The 15,355-nt window shown below is 37.9% G+C and overlaps 1 protein-coding gene across 3 annotated transcripts in view; it reads left to right on the top strand.

The window, feature by feature from the left end:
- The window catches only part of LOC126297781 (ATP-dependent helicase brm-like), a 229,871-nt gene that overhangs the window by 188,509 nt on the left and 26,007 nt on the right, over positions 1-15,355 (top strand). For all 3 annotated transcript variants that reach the window (XM_049988964.1, XM_049988965.1, XM_049988963.1), the window contains 2 exons: positions 2,843-3,020; positions 7,731-7,973. In XM_049988964.1, coding sequence (XP_049844921.1) covers positions 2,843-3,020; positions 7,731-7,973 — 421 coding nt within the window. The remainder of the gene's footprint in view (positions 1-2,842; positions 3,021-7,730; positions 7,974-15,355) is intronic.

The following is a 15,355-nucleotide window of genomic DNA, read 5'->3' as shown; positions in this document are numbered from 1 at the left end:
TGTGTGTGTGTGTGTGTGTGTGTTGCGATGGCCTTTCTGAGCTGCGGATCAAACTTGCCGGCAACATGGTGCATTCCAAGATTCTGTGTCAGGATATGACATGATCCAAATGAAATGCTACATTCTTCAGCAATCTCTGGGACAGTCAGTCTTTGAGTGGCTCACACAGTTTCATTGATGTGCCTGACGTGATTGTCATCGGTAGATGCTGCAGGGAGTCCTGATCAAGGGTCATCTTTAACTTTTTAAACCATGTGAACCATTCATAACACTAAGTATGGCTTAAGCACTCATCACTGTAGACTTCCTGAGTTTTACGCTAAATTTGAAGCAGACGCATTGCTCCTCTAACTCGGACATATCGAAATTTGCAAACTGTGCAACACAATGTTCTACTCAGTACAGTACTGAACAATAACTAACAGACACACAGCAATGCAACTTCTGGCAGCTACACATTATACACACTCTTGTGCAGGGATGCCAACTGTATTCTGCTCTAACACACCATTGGCTCAAAATTATGAATGCTCTGGAATTTGTTGAAGAGACCTCGTGTATATGTACAACATTAATGGAAACTCGTGGACAGAAAAATAAGTAAAATAAATGAAAGGCAACTAATTATCTGTTGAGAACTAATGTGTGGCACACAGAATCTCTTAATACAAAACTGGTAACACTAGCTTTCAAGTTCTCGTTGTTTTTCTAGTTAGAGTACACACATTCACACACACAACCTGACAGCCAAATGCACACTTACTAGAAAAAGAGCAAGAGCTTGAAAGCTAGTGTTAACTGTCTTCTGTTGCATATTTCTGTGTACCATGCACCAGTCCTCTATACGAAGTAGTACACACATATGATACACATGTAACTATTCGTATATAGATATCATTACGTAACTTTGTAACGATACTCAATCATCTCATTACGGAACTGTGTGACAATATTCAACCATTTCATTACATAACTTTGTAACTGATCTTAACATTTTTTCAGAAGAAACGGTGCTGCACGAGAATTGTAAAGAATCTGTCATAAAATTGTGAAGTTTTTAAAACCTTATCACTGTCAATTGTCAGTACTTTTTGGGCATCAGTAAATGCTAGCACTTTCTCTTGGGTTATGTGCAACTCAGCACCTCTTAGTCACTGATAAAAAGAGATGAGTAATCCCATCTTAAGCACTGATCTGTCAGTGACATCTTAGCTGAGCGCAAATGATCCAGACACTGGACATTGTCTACAATATCTCAAACTTTTCTGTGAAAGTTATCCCAAAGGTGCTTTATTGGGTTGAGTTCAGGAGACTGAGCAGGTCACTGTTGTACTTAAACATTGTATCTTTCAAGCCACTGAAAACTGCTCCAGCAACTTGTGATCTGGCAGTATGATACGACGAATTCAGGCCCATACTCTTCAGTAGTCGGAAACACCAAAGTTTGCAAAATTTAAAGATTTGCCTGTTACTTTCCTCTTACAAAGACAAAATCCATTTTTCAAGTGACCGTTATTTCTCCCCACACTGTGATAGAAGTTCCTTGTAATTTGTGGATCTCATGTATGTTCATAAGACTTTGTGCCTCACCTAGTTGCTTCTGTATGAACACTCACTTTGACTCTGGGTGCAAACCAAAGCATTGTTAATCTGTAAAGATGACTTTCCCTCATTGATCCACTGTCCAATTTCGATGTTGTAGGCACCACAAAACATTATTTCCTTTACAAATAGGTGGAAGCCTGAAAGGTTGATAGGCATGAAGGCCTTTTTCATGCAGGTTGTTTCTGACTGTTTGGGTTGAAACAATTATGTTACCTACATTTTGCAACGCACTTCTTAACATTCTGGCAGTTGAAGTTCTTACTTTAAGAGTTCTAAGGCATAGAAATCTGCCTTGTCCTGCACTAATCCCTTGGTTTTCTTCCATTTTTTCCGCCATTTTCAGTTATGGCAGTTGCCATAAACATTCCATCAAGGTTTAAATGATGACATTCTGCCATCATTAAATCTATTCTTAACTGTTAATCATGATTTCATGCAGTTATTAGTTATTTGTGTCCCCCTGTTTAAAACATACTTAATTCTTTTCAATACAACAATATAAAAGAACAACTTTTCTTAATACAGTAATGACAAATGACTAGTACTTTATTATTTATTTCCATTCATTTTTCTACTTTGGTCAGTTTTTTTAATGTTTCTATTTTTTTAGTTATTCCTTAGGCAATTTTGGTGTGTGTATATAAATGATCTAAGTGGTAATATTGAAAGCTCGTTTGTGGACAGTGATGCAACATGTGGGCAGGTAGCAATGCTAGAAGACTGTAGAAAATTCAGGAAGATCTCTTGAGGATTGATGATTGGTGCAGGGTATGGCAGTTGACCCAGAATGGTAATATATGCAATTTATTTTGCATAAGTAGATGAAGAAGTTAATTACTGTTTCAGTACACTATTGGCAGTAAACCACTGGATATAGTAAGAGCTATAAAATGTTGAGGAGTAACATGAAGTAGAATATCCACATAAAACTAGCTGTAGGAATAGCAGGTGCCCGTCTTAGTGTCATTGGAAGAATCTTAAGGAAATGTTACACATCTGTAAAACAAGTGCCCTACAAAATACTTATTCAATCAGATTTTGAGTATTTATTATCAGTCTGTGACCCTTACCAGGTCGAATTGATAGGGGAGCGCGCGCGCGCGCTCACTTACACATGGGCACATGCGCATGTGCATGCTTGCAAATGTGGGTTGTATGCAAACTAATATTTGTTGTGGATTTAAGTTGTATATGGTTATGGTTGTATTTTATCATACTTTTTTCTTTTTCTTTAAAGGACGTTATCAAACTGGGTGCTGGAGTTCGAGAAGTGGGCACCGTCTGTTATTGTTGTTGCCTATAAAGGTTCTCCTGCTATGCGTCGTCAGATCCAGAGCCAGATGCGGTCAACAAAGTTTAACGTGCTACTCACGACTTACGAATATGTCATCAAAGATAAGGGGATGCTTGCAAAAGTTAGTTAATAGTATTTCTGTCCAAACTGTTACTTGTTTTCAGACATTTGGTTCTAGACTTTTTACATTTTTATTAAATGAAATTATTTTGAAACATAATGAAATTCTTGTAGTTAATTTGTAGAATCTCAGGCTGTTTGAAAAACCAGAAAAGTTGTTACATCTCGTATTTATGGGTTATGCAAAGTAACAGAGAATATTTCTAGTAAAGTTTCTGTTTAAGTGTGCCTTGTTACATGCTTAATTTTTAAAGTTCTGTACTAGTGGACCAATGTAAGCGTATCAGGTGCCTTTAATATGGAAGAAAATGTTGGTTAAGCTTTTTAGAGAAAAAAGAGGGTAACAACTTATTAAATAATAATAAGATGGGCTAATAAATATGTGGCGTAACTGTTGCTTACTATAGATAGTTACTACAATTGAAACTTTAATTTTGACTCTCTGGTTCTTTAGTGAAATAGGCTTACAAAATAAATTAGTTCCAACCAGAAGCTTTATTTTTAAATTTGTTATAAAAGACAGTTACTGTTTCTCATTTGAAAAACTTTCTAAGAGGCATTATTTCAGAGTGCATTGTCTTCTTAGCTTTTCCTCCATAATGTTGTTGCTAAATAAGAAGTAGAACTTTTGTTTGAGATATTAGTGGGATTTCTCCAATGTCATTCTTCCAAATGGCCAAGTAAGTGATTTTCATACATCGTTGATTGTTCCTTGACCAGTAATGTTGTATTGGTTGGTTTTTGACTGATAATGTGCTTAAATTTCTGTGTCATATTTGAGTAAATGAGAGTGCACCAGATTTATGTATGTATTTGGCTGGCATTCCAGCCCAAGGTGCTGGAGTTAGCTGTCATGTGTGTTTTGCTGATGAAGGCTGTGGCTTTGAAGCTACATATGTAACTGTCTTTTAATTGTGCCTGTCTGCAACTTACCATGTCTTCTTTACAGTAAGTAGCGATCTGTCTTTTCCTACATTGCTGATATTTGTGCCTGGAGTTTCGATTGTTTGATATTTTGCTGTAAGGATTTAAATACCTCTTTCAACCAATATAATGATAGATTTGCTGTTAAACAGTCAGAATAGTTAACAGTGTACTATCTTGAAAATATTTCTGGCTGGAACTGTATAGCATCTACCAACTCTCAGTGTTCTCTTTAATTTTTTTTTTTTTTTTTTTTTTTTTTTTTTTTTTTTTTTTTTTTTTTGTGGGGGGGATATTAATAGTATAGTTACAGTCTTATATGACAGAGTACTATATGCGGAAGACAACCACTGCCTGTTTAGAGTAGGTATGGGTAACAAATGCTGACCCATGGTGTGTGTGTGTGTAATTTCTTTTATTTTTTTATTATTATTTTTGTCCTTGACGTTAATGGTTAGGAGTAACGCACAGGTATAAGTGGCACCCCTTTTCCGATGTGCCACGCCAATGAAATATGCCTCGAAATATGGATTTTTGAGACTACATTCATTTAATGTTTACCGCTCCGTCAGATGTTAAATTTAGTTGTGTGTTGTGAACATTGTATCTTTGCGTATGACCTTTTACAGTAGCTGTCTGATGTTTTACAGTAGCTGTCTTAAAGCTTCCATTGCAGAATTCTGCAATGCTGTTACCGTATTTTACGGACTGTATGATGCACCTTCATTTTTAAGCAATTTTTTAAAAAAATAACATTTTTACAATTCTTATTATTAGATTGCAAAGCCAGACTACAAAAATTATTCGTGTATAAAAGCAAACTGACCTTTCAAATCCCTGAAAACTGTCATCTGAACTTTCTTCTTCTTCTTCTTCTTCTTCTTCCTCCTCTTTATTGTCATTGTTGTCCTCTTCGTATATGTAAGTTGGTCTTCACTGCAGAGTGATACTTATGCTGCACTTCTTGAAAGATTTAACAATAATGTCTTCTCTTACTCTAGATAACTATTTTATCCACTGACACACTCGTCTGATTGTAGGTCATTTTAAAGCTCCCTGCAGTGTGAATTCATTTTGGATTTCATCCATTTGTTTCATTCCTCTCTCATACACATTGAAATGGTTTATTTATCATGACATCAAGAGGTTGCATTTGTGAAGTAAGTATTCCTGTAATAACAGAAATATCTGGTTTTTCGTGTCTCAGTGTCTCTTTCACAGAATTTTTCAGATGACTACTAAACTGATCTAGCACAAGAAAAGAACTCTTCTTCAGTAAAGCACCTTTCCTTTCCTTTCCTCCCATACTTGGACTTGGTCAACCCATAATTTCATACCAGCCTCATCCATTCAATTCTTGTCATGTATGTAAACAACAGAACCTGGTGGTATTTCAGGAGGTTTTGGCATTGTTTTGCATTTGAAAATGATCATTAGCACAACACGAAAGGACAACAGTGTAGTGCATTTTTCTATGTCCACTTGTTTTTAGAGTTACTGTTTCAGCACCTTTCATGATAACAGTTCTGTTATGTGGCACATTGAGTGCCAGAGGAGTTTTATCCATATTTGCTAATTGACTTAGTTCCATTCTAGTTTTCTTTCAGTGTTGAATAATAAAGCGATGGAAAGATAACATTTTCTCTTCATACTCTTGTGGCATTCTCAGATATTTTTGTTTTGGTTTTCATTCTAAGTCAAGATGCTTCATGAACCTATAGCATGAACCAACTCCACCGTTAAAGTCTGTTAAGTTCCACTGTAGTGCTAGCTTACAAATGTGTATTTAAATGATTTTGGACTAATTCCAATGCCATTTTGATGGTGTCCTTCAATCTATTTCAGTATGTCATTTTCTAGTATTGGCCATTTTGCATTCAGTCCTCTATTTGCACATTTAGATTCATCATTTTTTTCAGTTCTTCTTTACTACCCAGCAATTGCGAATGCATTTTTTCTGTTGGTGGAGGGCTGAAATGCCACTCAGCTGCTATGTTTCTGTGTTCTTCTTCCTATGCTATTACTTTCAATCTATAGCCTGCATCATATGAATATCTTTCATCTTTTCCCCATTACGAAACTAGCTACTAAAAACTATTGTACTGTTACTGATAACAGAAATGACTTTCAGTTCAAGTTCATGTGGAATATGGACACATCATAGGCTAGACAGTGTTCTGGGTTTGTGATGCCAGGGCAGGAGCAAGACAGTGTTAGCAAGCTTATGAATCCCAGCAACTCATGTTTGTCGCATAGGTGCACTGCTGCTGCCACTTGAATCCCATGTTGCCAGATAAAGATAGGTTTCCCCCAATATCAAATAAATGGCCTTTTTAAGACTGGTGGGAATTTAAATCAAAGATTCAACATTTTTGTATTGATGTCGAGTATAGTAAGTCCCTGAATTTTGGAGGCAAATTTTTCTAAGAAAGAAGTGTGCCTTATAATCTGTAAAATATGGTGTTAAAGAAAATATGTTTGTGATGTATAAATAAAAGTAAACAACTGAAGATGGGTTCCCAGGCACCTCTAAACATCGTCATTGAAAAATAAATGCCTGTAAAAGCAGCCAATTGCAGATAATTCATTATAAGTTCAGTTCTCATAGACTGTGCCATCTAATGATTTTTATTTGTGTATTTGCGCATTACCAACAAAACAAAGGTAGTAGTCAATAGTTGTAATGTTCTTAAGAGTCCATAGTGGATAAGAATTATTTACCAATATTAATACAAGGAAGAATAGAAAAACAAAATATGGCAATGAGACAGTCAATCACAGCCAACAGACAATTAGGAGTAACATTGCAAATTTCTTTTGTGGCGTGATTGAAACCTATTGTGGGCCATCAGTTGTCCACCCACGGTGTAGAGGATAGGTGGAATAATAGAAAGGCAAATAAAGAAACAGGTGAGCATTGTTACTCAGTTTTGTTTTCGGTCAAACATGACCACAGTTTACTGGTAGCCTTCTTACAGATGGACATCCTTTGATTGGGTAGAATGTTCCAATGACTGGAATGGGATGTGATGGGTAATTATATAAGTATTCCAGCCACATTTTCTGTAATATCTACAGATTTGATGGCACAGTTTGTAAACTGTGCAAATGAACTTTTGTATTGTACTGTACTGTTCTCAATGTTCTTACTTTTTGTTTTCAAAGCTCATAATTTTCCCTCTGTCAAACTTGCAGCAGTGCACACATAGCCAGACATTTAATGTGTGCTGGGATGTGAGACTCTCTGGTTCCTTTATAGTTTCTGGAAAAGAAAGAAAAAACTGATAGCTACATATCCCTATGCACCCTGAAATCCATTTCAGTGATATTGTCTGTCTTCTTCATATCTAGAAAGTAGACTACTGCATGAAGGTCAACAATCTTTGTGCAACAGTAACTATTCATTTTTTATCTGTTGATCTTGTTGCTTGATTTGCTCTTCAGTCTGAAGAATGGTTTGATGTGTGTTTCCACTGTAGTCATCCTGTTCAGGCCTCTTCATATCTGCAGATCTAGCACTACCAACATCAATTCAATCCTACTTACTGTTATCAGGTCGTGGTCTCCGCCTACAGTTTTTACCCCCCACACTTCCCTACATTACATCCCTTGATTGGCATTCTTAACCCATTTACAGTGAAAATGTGTGTTTTGTAAGGTCTGACTGCTTGCATGATTTTCCATGTCATTTGCTACTACTACTAATTATTATTATTATTATTATTATTATTATTATTATTATTATATTACTATTTCTGTTGTTGTTCATTATGGATTACTTTTACAGTTACATTGGAAATACATGGTCATTGATGAAGGCCATCGCATGAAAAATCATCACTGCAAGTTAACACAGGTTTTGAACACTCATTATGTTGCCACTCACCGTCTTCTCCTTACTGGTACACCTCTTCAGAACAAGTTGCCTGAACTTTGGGCATTGCTGAACTTTTTACTTCCCTCTATATTCAAATCCTGCAGTACATTTGAACAATGGTTCAATGCACCATTTGCTACAACTGGAGAAAAGGTAAATTGCACCACATATTTTTTCGTTGTCCATTCCTCTTTTTCTTTACAATTTTTAGTCGTAGTGTAATGTACCATCTTTATTTTATTAAAATTCATTCATTTGTGCTTATTAATAAATTTGTTACTGAGTACATTAATTTGCAAATATTGTTATTATAGTGCCTCTGAATTGTCTGGTGTTTACATCAAGTATTTCTGCATTAACACACTAGAAGAAAATTGTTAATAGCATTGACAATGTGAAAAGAGTGATCTTTGTTTTACAGGCTTGTCATATGTTGCCATACACTAGTGAAAAATAAAAAATTCTTGAGACATTATGTGGAAACTCTGTATTTGCATAGGGAACTGAAAGAGCACGTATAGGCAGAGCATCATCCTGTGTACAAAATATAGAAACCACAAACTGCACATTAAAACAATTAAACCCATAACACTTATGTTTTTGAAAATTTGGTATATTGTTTTGGGCATCATACTCGACAGGTAAACGCTGTAGACATACTAGGTCTGAGTTGTCAAACACAATTTTCGTATTAACTCAATTCATCACTATATTGGGTCTACAACTTCCCTTCTGCCGTACTACAATAGATGGCAGTAGCGACAAGTGATGGTGCAGGTGGTGGGTCATGAGTAGGTCACGCAACCAGCTTAGGCATTTGTAAACATAGCTCCATCAAAATATTGGTCGATTTGTGATTCATCATAAAGTTATTCTCGATTGAATATGTCAACTTATGAGCCCAGTTGTCATCATTTGGGGGAAGTTTTAATTTTCTGTTTTAACATGAAGAAATCTGTAATCGAGGGTCATAAAATGCTGGGTACGACCTGTGACGAAGCACTTATTAGTGAAAGAATTTGCAGAGAATGATTTCAACACTTCAAGGGCAGTTGTTTTTTTTTTACACTTAATGCTGCCTTGGTGGTGGAAGAGAGAACGTTATCGAAGCTACTGGAACTGATGGAACAATCACACAAGATCATTATCGAAAGCAGTTGATGTGAGCTGAGCACTGAAAGACAAATGACCACAATACAGTGATAGACATTAAAAGGTGATTTTGGCATGACAATGCTCAATCCCATGTTGCAAAACCTGCCATAACATATTTGGAAAGACTGAAAATTAGAAGCCTTACCCTACCCACTGTATTCTCCAGACATTGCCAGATTCACAATTAGACTGCTGCAGCTCATAAGAAATCATTAATGTTCATAGCACAAATTAGGAATGATGTTGCATTCACACTGTAATCTAGAGCTGTCACCAACCATTTGCTGGAAGCTGAGCTACTATCAAGGTTTCAGATTGCCAGGCTTGCTCTCAAACTTATAAATGTGTCATGTGCCTCTGATGCTGTAGGAAAAGATGCAACTGGTGGGATGAATGATCCAAAGTTGTCGTTGATGGTGATGGTGAAGATGAAGATAATACTCTGTGCTTTTGTGTCAGTGATTGTCATTTACAAGTGTGATATAAACCAGGAGTGTGACAATTATATGAATGAATCAGGCAGTGTTATATAGTCATCTCTGGGCATTGTTGTGTTTGGAGCTACAATATACTTTGGCCATACAGTTCTGCTTTGTTGAGTGAGGATATAATTCAGCGCATTCTGTTGCCATTCCATAAACATAAAGGAGAAGTGCTCTTCCAGCAGAATGATGCAATTGCATATACACTTTCTGAATTACTCAGTGTGTTCTCTGAGGTGAATATGAATATGAAACTGAACATGTCTGGGACAAGATGGGGTTGTATCTTGCCCATTCTACATTACTTTTAACATCTCTTAACCAGTTATGACAACGGATGGAAGTATCAGTGGTCACTATCTCCCAAAATGAGATTTCTTGCTTTTATGATTGTCTCCAGGCTATGCAAGGTAGTGAAATTGCTGTTAAAGTTAAATTTGTACATATGAACATGACCAAGTAGCTGTAGTCATATTGCATGTACGCTCTGTGTAGTTAGTTATTTTCATGTTCCACGGATCATTTATGTGATAAGTCAAAACGATGTGGAATGAGTAATTTTATATTCATGTCGCAAATTATTTTGTAAATATGCCTCCATGCTGTTATCATTTACAAGGTTTTTTTAATTTATTTAATTTTTAAGAAAACATACAGATGCACATTTGAAATTCCTATCCACAACTTTTTACACATTACAGTAACAGAAATTCTTCTAGAGAACAGGAGTTATAAAAGAGAAATTTTTTCAGTTTATTTTCAAATTTTACTTTGCTCTCTGTCAGACATTGTATGCCTGTCACTGGGTAAGCGATAAAACTTTTGGTTGCAGCATTGTGTACCCCTTTTTGTGCCAAAGACAACCTTAATGTGGTGTAATGAATGTAATTTTTTCCTTCTGGCTTTGTACTTATGTACATCATTGTTCCTTTTGAACTGCAGTGAATTATTTACAACAAACTTCATAAGGAAATAAATATACCGTGAAGCAGTAGTCAGAATCCCAACTCCTTAAACAGATGTCTAGAAGATGATCGTTAGTCATTACCATATATTATTTTTACACCACGTTTCGAGCAGTGAAGAATTTCTTTCCGCAGAACGTTATTTGTATGGCATTATTGAATGAAAATTTACAGAATATGTCAACTTGCTGACTTGTCTCTCCCCAAGATTTGCAATGATTCTAAGAGCAAATGAGACTGAACTAAATTGTTTTACAAGTTCCAAAATGTGCTTTTTCCATTTTAAATTCTCATCAGTATAGACATCCAAGAATTTTTAATTTTACACCCAGTTTCTTCACCATGCGTCACACTTAACATTGGTGTAGTACCCATCAATGTGCAGAACTGAATATATTTGTGTCGTCTTAAAGTTGAGGGTGAGACCATTCACAGAATACCAGTTAGTGATGCTTTTAAGAACATTGTTTACCATATCTTCTGTTGCTTATGTATCCTTAGATTGATTACAATACTAGTGTCGTGTGAAAAGAATTTATTCTGCTTGTTGTGTATTATACAGCAGATCATTTACATATTTGATGAATAATAGTGGACCTAAGATTGACCCATGTGGAACCTCATATGTGATTTCTCCCCAGTCATAATAATATCCCCAGACTACATTGGTTGAATTTCTAAGTACAAATTTCTGCGTGGTTTGGGTTAGATATGACAGTATCCATTGGTTGGCTATACCATTAGTCCCATAAAAGCTCAGTTTATCTAGGAGAATATTGTGATTCACACAGAAAATGCCTTACATAATCCACAGAAACTACCTACTAGTGTTATTTTGTTATTTAATTCTTGTAAAATTTGGTGAGTGAACATGTAAATGGCACTTTCAGCAGAGCAATTGTTCTGAAATTCAAACTGTGATTTACTGAGGATACTATTCTAGTGTACATCACCTCCTCAAAAATTTTGGAAAATAAAGTTAGTAGTGAAACAGATCGGTAACTACTGACATATCTCCTATTGATTAGATTAGATTTACTTTCATTCCAATTGATCCATAATGAGGAGGTCCCCCAGGATGTGGAACATGTCAGAAAAACAATACTACATGACAAATATTTTCAACTAAAACAGATAAGCCTTTTTTTTTAATGAACACTATATAAAAGGATCATTTAAGAACACTCATTTAATAAGATCGCATTAATACATTGAATTTAAAATTAAAAAAAAAACCATATAATAGAACTACTACAATACTTCTTTACAATGAACACATTACTTTACTGAAATGGTGCATAAGTTAGATACACACACACACACACACACACACACACACACACACACACACACATCAAATCTATATGACCTTTATTGTTGAGAGAATATATAATTTTATAAATTTTAAAAGTGTTGCTTTTCTAACACACTGCTGTGATATTTCTCTTGAACTGTTTGTCCACATATTTTCTGCTGTGTTTAAGAAATGATTATTAATCATATCTGCTACCTGTGACTGATCATTTATAGCCCTTCCATTTATGTTACTACTGATGCTATCCTGTTCTGTGGTTTATTGTTCTATCTCTTGTGTTACTGCACTCCATACAGCCTTAAGTGTTTTGTCAGGATTCCTGATTTCTGACATAATTGCATGTTGCGTGATTTTTAATAACTTTTCTTAGTAATTTTAGCAGTTTTTGTAGTGTGCATCTACTGCAGAATCTCTACTTGTTCGTGCCAACGTATACGTTTCCCTTTTCCTGCCACAAGATACTTTAATGCCTGTAGTGATCCGTGTTTCTTTACATAGCTTTCTAGTGTTGTTTCTGCTTAACTTGTGCGGAAGTCTATTTTCAAATAATCATGTGTTTGTTGTGGGACACATTAAATTTTTTATCAGAATTTGGTTCATTAAAATATTTCATCCTAGGTTGTCTCTTGTAAACGGTTTTTAAAAATATTTGTTCTGGAGTGTTTGATTATTCTGACTGATGTTTACTGAGGAGTATCAATACTGTAAGCCACTGTCTTATTTATCATAACTAACTGTTCGTCATGATCAGTGAGAGCTTTGTTTACTGGATGCACAGTTATGAGAGTTGGAACTTAAATAGTGTGGCAGTTATTTATTCACAACCGATACAAGAGAGTTACATGTTTGTACCTGTTACTGCCCTTCAAAGTAGTCACCAGCGTTCTGTAGAATCGGTTGCCAGCGATGTGGAAGGCGTAGCGTACCATTAGCAGAACCTGTTCTGTTGATGGTGTGAATGGAGCAGTCTACAGCCTGTCGAATCTCGCAAACAGTTCTGAAGCAAATACCCCCGGCGAAAGAAAGTGCCTTGGTGGTCGTTAGAAATTTCTGAGGCCATTAAAGAGCGTAGGTGGGCTCTACAGTAGCATAAGCGGCACCAATCTCTGGAGCACATAATAGCTTCTAAACGGCTCCGTGCCTGCATTCGCCATCTTATAAAAATACGGAAACAGAAGTGTTGGAAGAGGTACATGGTGACCATTGGATGCCATATGGCACCTTCCCAAGTCTGGACAAAGATGAGACGTGTTTTTGGGTACCAGATCCCAGCAGGTATCTCTCGCGTTACCATCAACGACGTGTTATCTACCGATACAAATGTGATTCCCAAGCGCATTGCTGAGCACTATGCTCGAGCCTCTGTGTCGGAGAATTACCCCCCAGCCTTTCGCACTCTCAAATGGTGGATTGAAGGGAAAGTACTCTCATTCACTACACACCACAGTGGACCCTATAACGCCCCATTTACAGAGCGGGAGCTCCTCAGTGCCCTTGCACATTGCCCAGGTTGGTGCCTCCCATAGTTCCCCCCATATCCAGAAGAATAGGGTCCCGCAGGGCTCTGTATTGAGTGTATCTCTATTTTTAGTGACCATGAATGGCCTAGCAGCAGCTGTAGGGTCGTTCATCTCACCATCTCCATTTGCAGACGACTTCTGCATTTTTACTGCTGCTCCAGTAATGGTGTTTCTGAGCGGCACCTACAGGGAGCCATCCATAAGGTGCAGCCCTGGGCCCTAGCCCACGGCTTCCAGTTTTCAGCCACAAAGTCGTGTGTCATGCAATTCTGTCAGCATCGTAACGTTCATCCAGAGTCAGAACTTTACATTAATGATGATCCACTCACTGTAGGGGAGACATATCGATTGTTAGGACTGGTTTTCGACACCCAATTGATTTGGCTTCCTCACCTTCATCAGCTCAAGTGGATGTGCTGGCAGCACCTCAATGCCCTCCGCTCCCTGAGCAACACCAGTTGGGGTGCAGATTGCTCTATGCTGCTGCAGCTCTACAGAGCCCTTGTTCAATCCTGCCTTGACTATGGGAGTCTGGTTTATGGTTCAGCGGCACCCTCGGCATTGCGTTTACTCGACCCAGTGCACCATTGCGGCTTTCAACTACTGACGGGAGCTTTTAGGACGAGTCCAGTGACCAGCGTCCTTAGTGGAGGCCAGAGTCCCTCCATTGAAGGTTAGGCGTGCACAACTGCTTGCCAGTTATGTTGCACGCATTCGTAGTTCTCTCGTGCATCCAAATTACAGTCTCTTTTTCCCAACCACTGCGGCCCATCTCCCACATCGGCGGCCCAGGTCAGGGCTCATGATTGCGGTTCACATTCGATCACTTATATCTGAACTGGAGCCCTTCCCTTTACAATCTTCATTCTAAGTACATTCACATACACCTCCAGGGTGTAAACGTTGTTCGAAGCTTTGCCTGGAACTTTCACATGGCCCTAAGGACTCAATTACTCCCACGGCTCTCCACTGCCACTTCCTTTCAGTTCTTGGCGTGTTCCAAGGCTCTGAAGTTGTTTACACCAACGGCTTGATGGCTGATGGTCACATTGGCTTTGCCTACATTCACAGAAGCCATATTGAACAGCATTCCTTGCCCAATGGCTGCAATGTTTTCACTGCAGAGCTGGTGGCTATATGTCGTGCTCTTGAGCACATCCATTCATGCCCTGGGGAGTCATTCCTTTTGTATACTGACTCCTTGAGCAGCCTACAAGCTGTTGACCAGTGCTACCCTCTCATCATCCTTTGGCAGCGACCATCCAGGGGTCCATCTATGCTCTGGAATGGTCCAGTTGTTCAGTGATGTTTGTCTGGACCCCAGGTCATGTTTGAATGTCCGGCAATGAACTTGTCGACAGGCTGGCCAAACAGGCTACACTGAAACTGCTTCTGGAGATCGGTATCTCTGAAACTGACCTGCATTCAATATTACGCCTCAAGGTTTTTGAGCTTTGGTAGATGGAATGGCATAAGAGTACACACAACAAACTGGGTATCATTAAGGAGACTACGAATGTCTGAAAGTCTTCCATGCGGGACTCTGTGGTTCTCTGTTGGCTCCGCATTGGCCGTGCTTGGCTGACCCACGACTATCTCCTGCGCCGTGAAGACTCGCCTCAGTGTCGGAGCGGCGCCCTGTTGACAGTGGCCCATATATTGTTGAGCTGTCCTCCTTTGGCTGCCCTGTGACAAAATATTCAATTACTGGACTCATTACTGTTAATTTTATCTGACAATGCATCATTAGCTACTTTAGTTTTTTGTTTTATACGTGAGGGTGGGTTTTATCATTCTATATAAGTTTTAATGCATGTCCCTTGTCCCTCTGTTCTCCGCCCAAGTGCTTTTAGGCTGGAGGTTTTAATGTGTCACAGAATGGCTGGCTTATCCGTTTTCTTCTCGTGATCAGCCAGCCATGGTCATCTCCTCTCTTGTTTTAATTTCTTCTACTTGTTTCTTGCGTCTCTCTGTGGTTTTATTGTTAATTTTGTCCATTTTAGTGTTTGTTGCCCTTCTGTGGTCTTGTGGTCTTTCCTTTCTTCCATCTTTGTGTTGTATGTCTTGTTTGTTTCCCTTTCTCCCTTGTGGAATTATT

The sequence above is a fragment of the Schistocerca gregaria genome, chromosome X, assembly GCF_023897955.1.
Source record: "Schistocerca gregaria isolate iqSchGreg1 chromosome X, iqSchGreg1.2, whole genome shotgun sequence".
Lineage (NCBI taxonomy): Eukaryota > Metazoa > Arthropoda > Insecta > Orthoptera > Acrididae > Schistocerca > Schistocerca gregaria.
The sequence above is the reverse complement of the archived record's forward strand: the minus strand, read 5'-3'. Positions and strand labels throughout refer to the sequence as shown.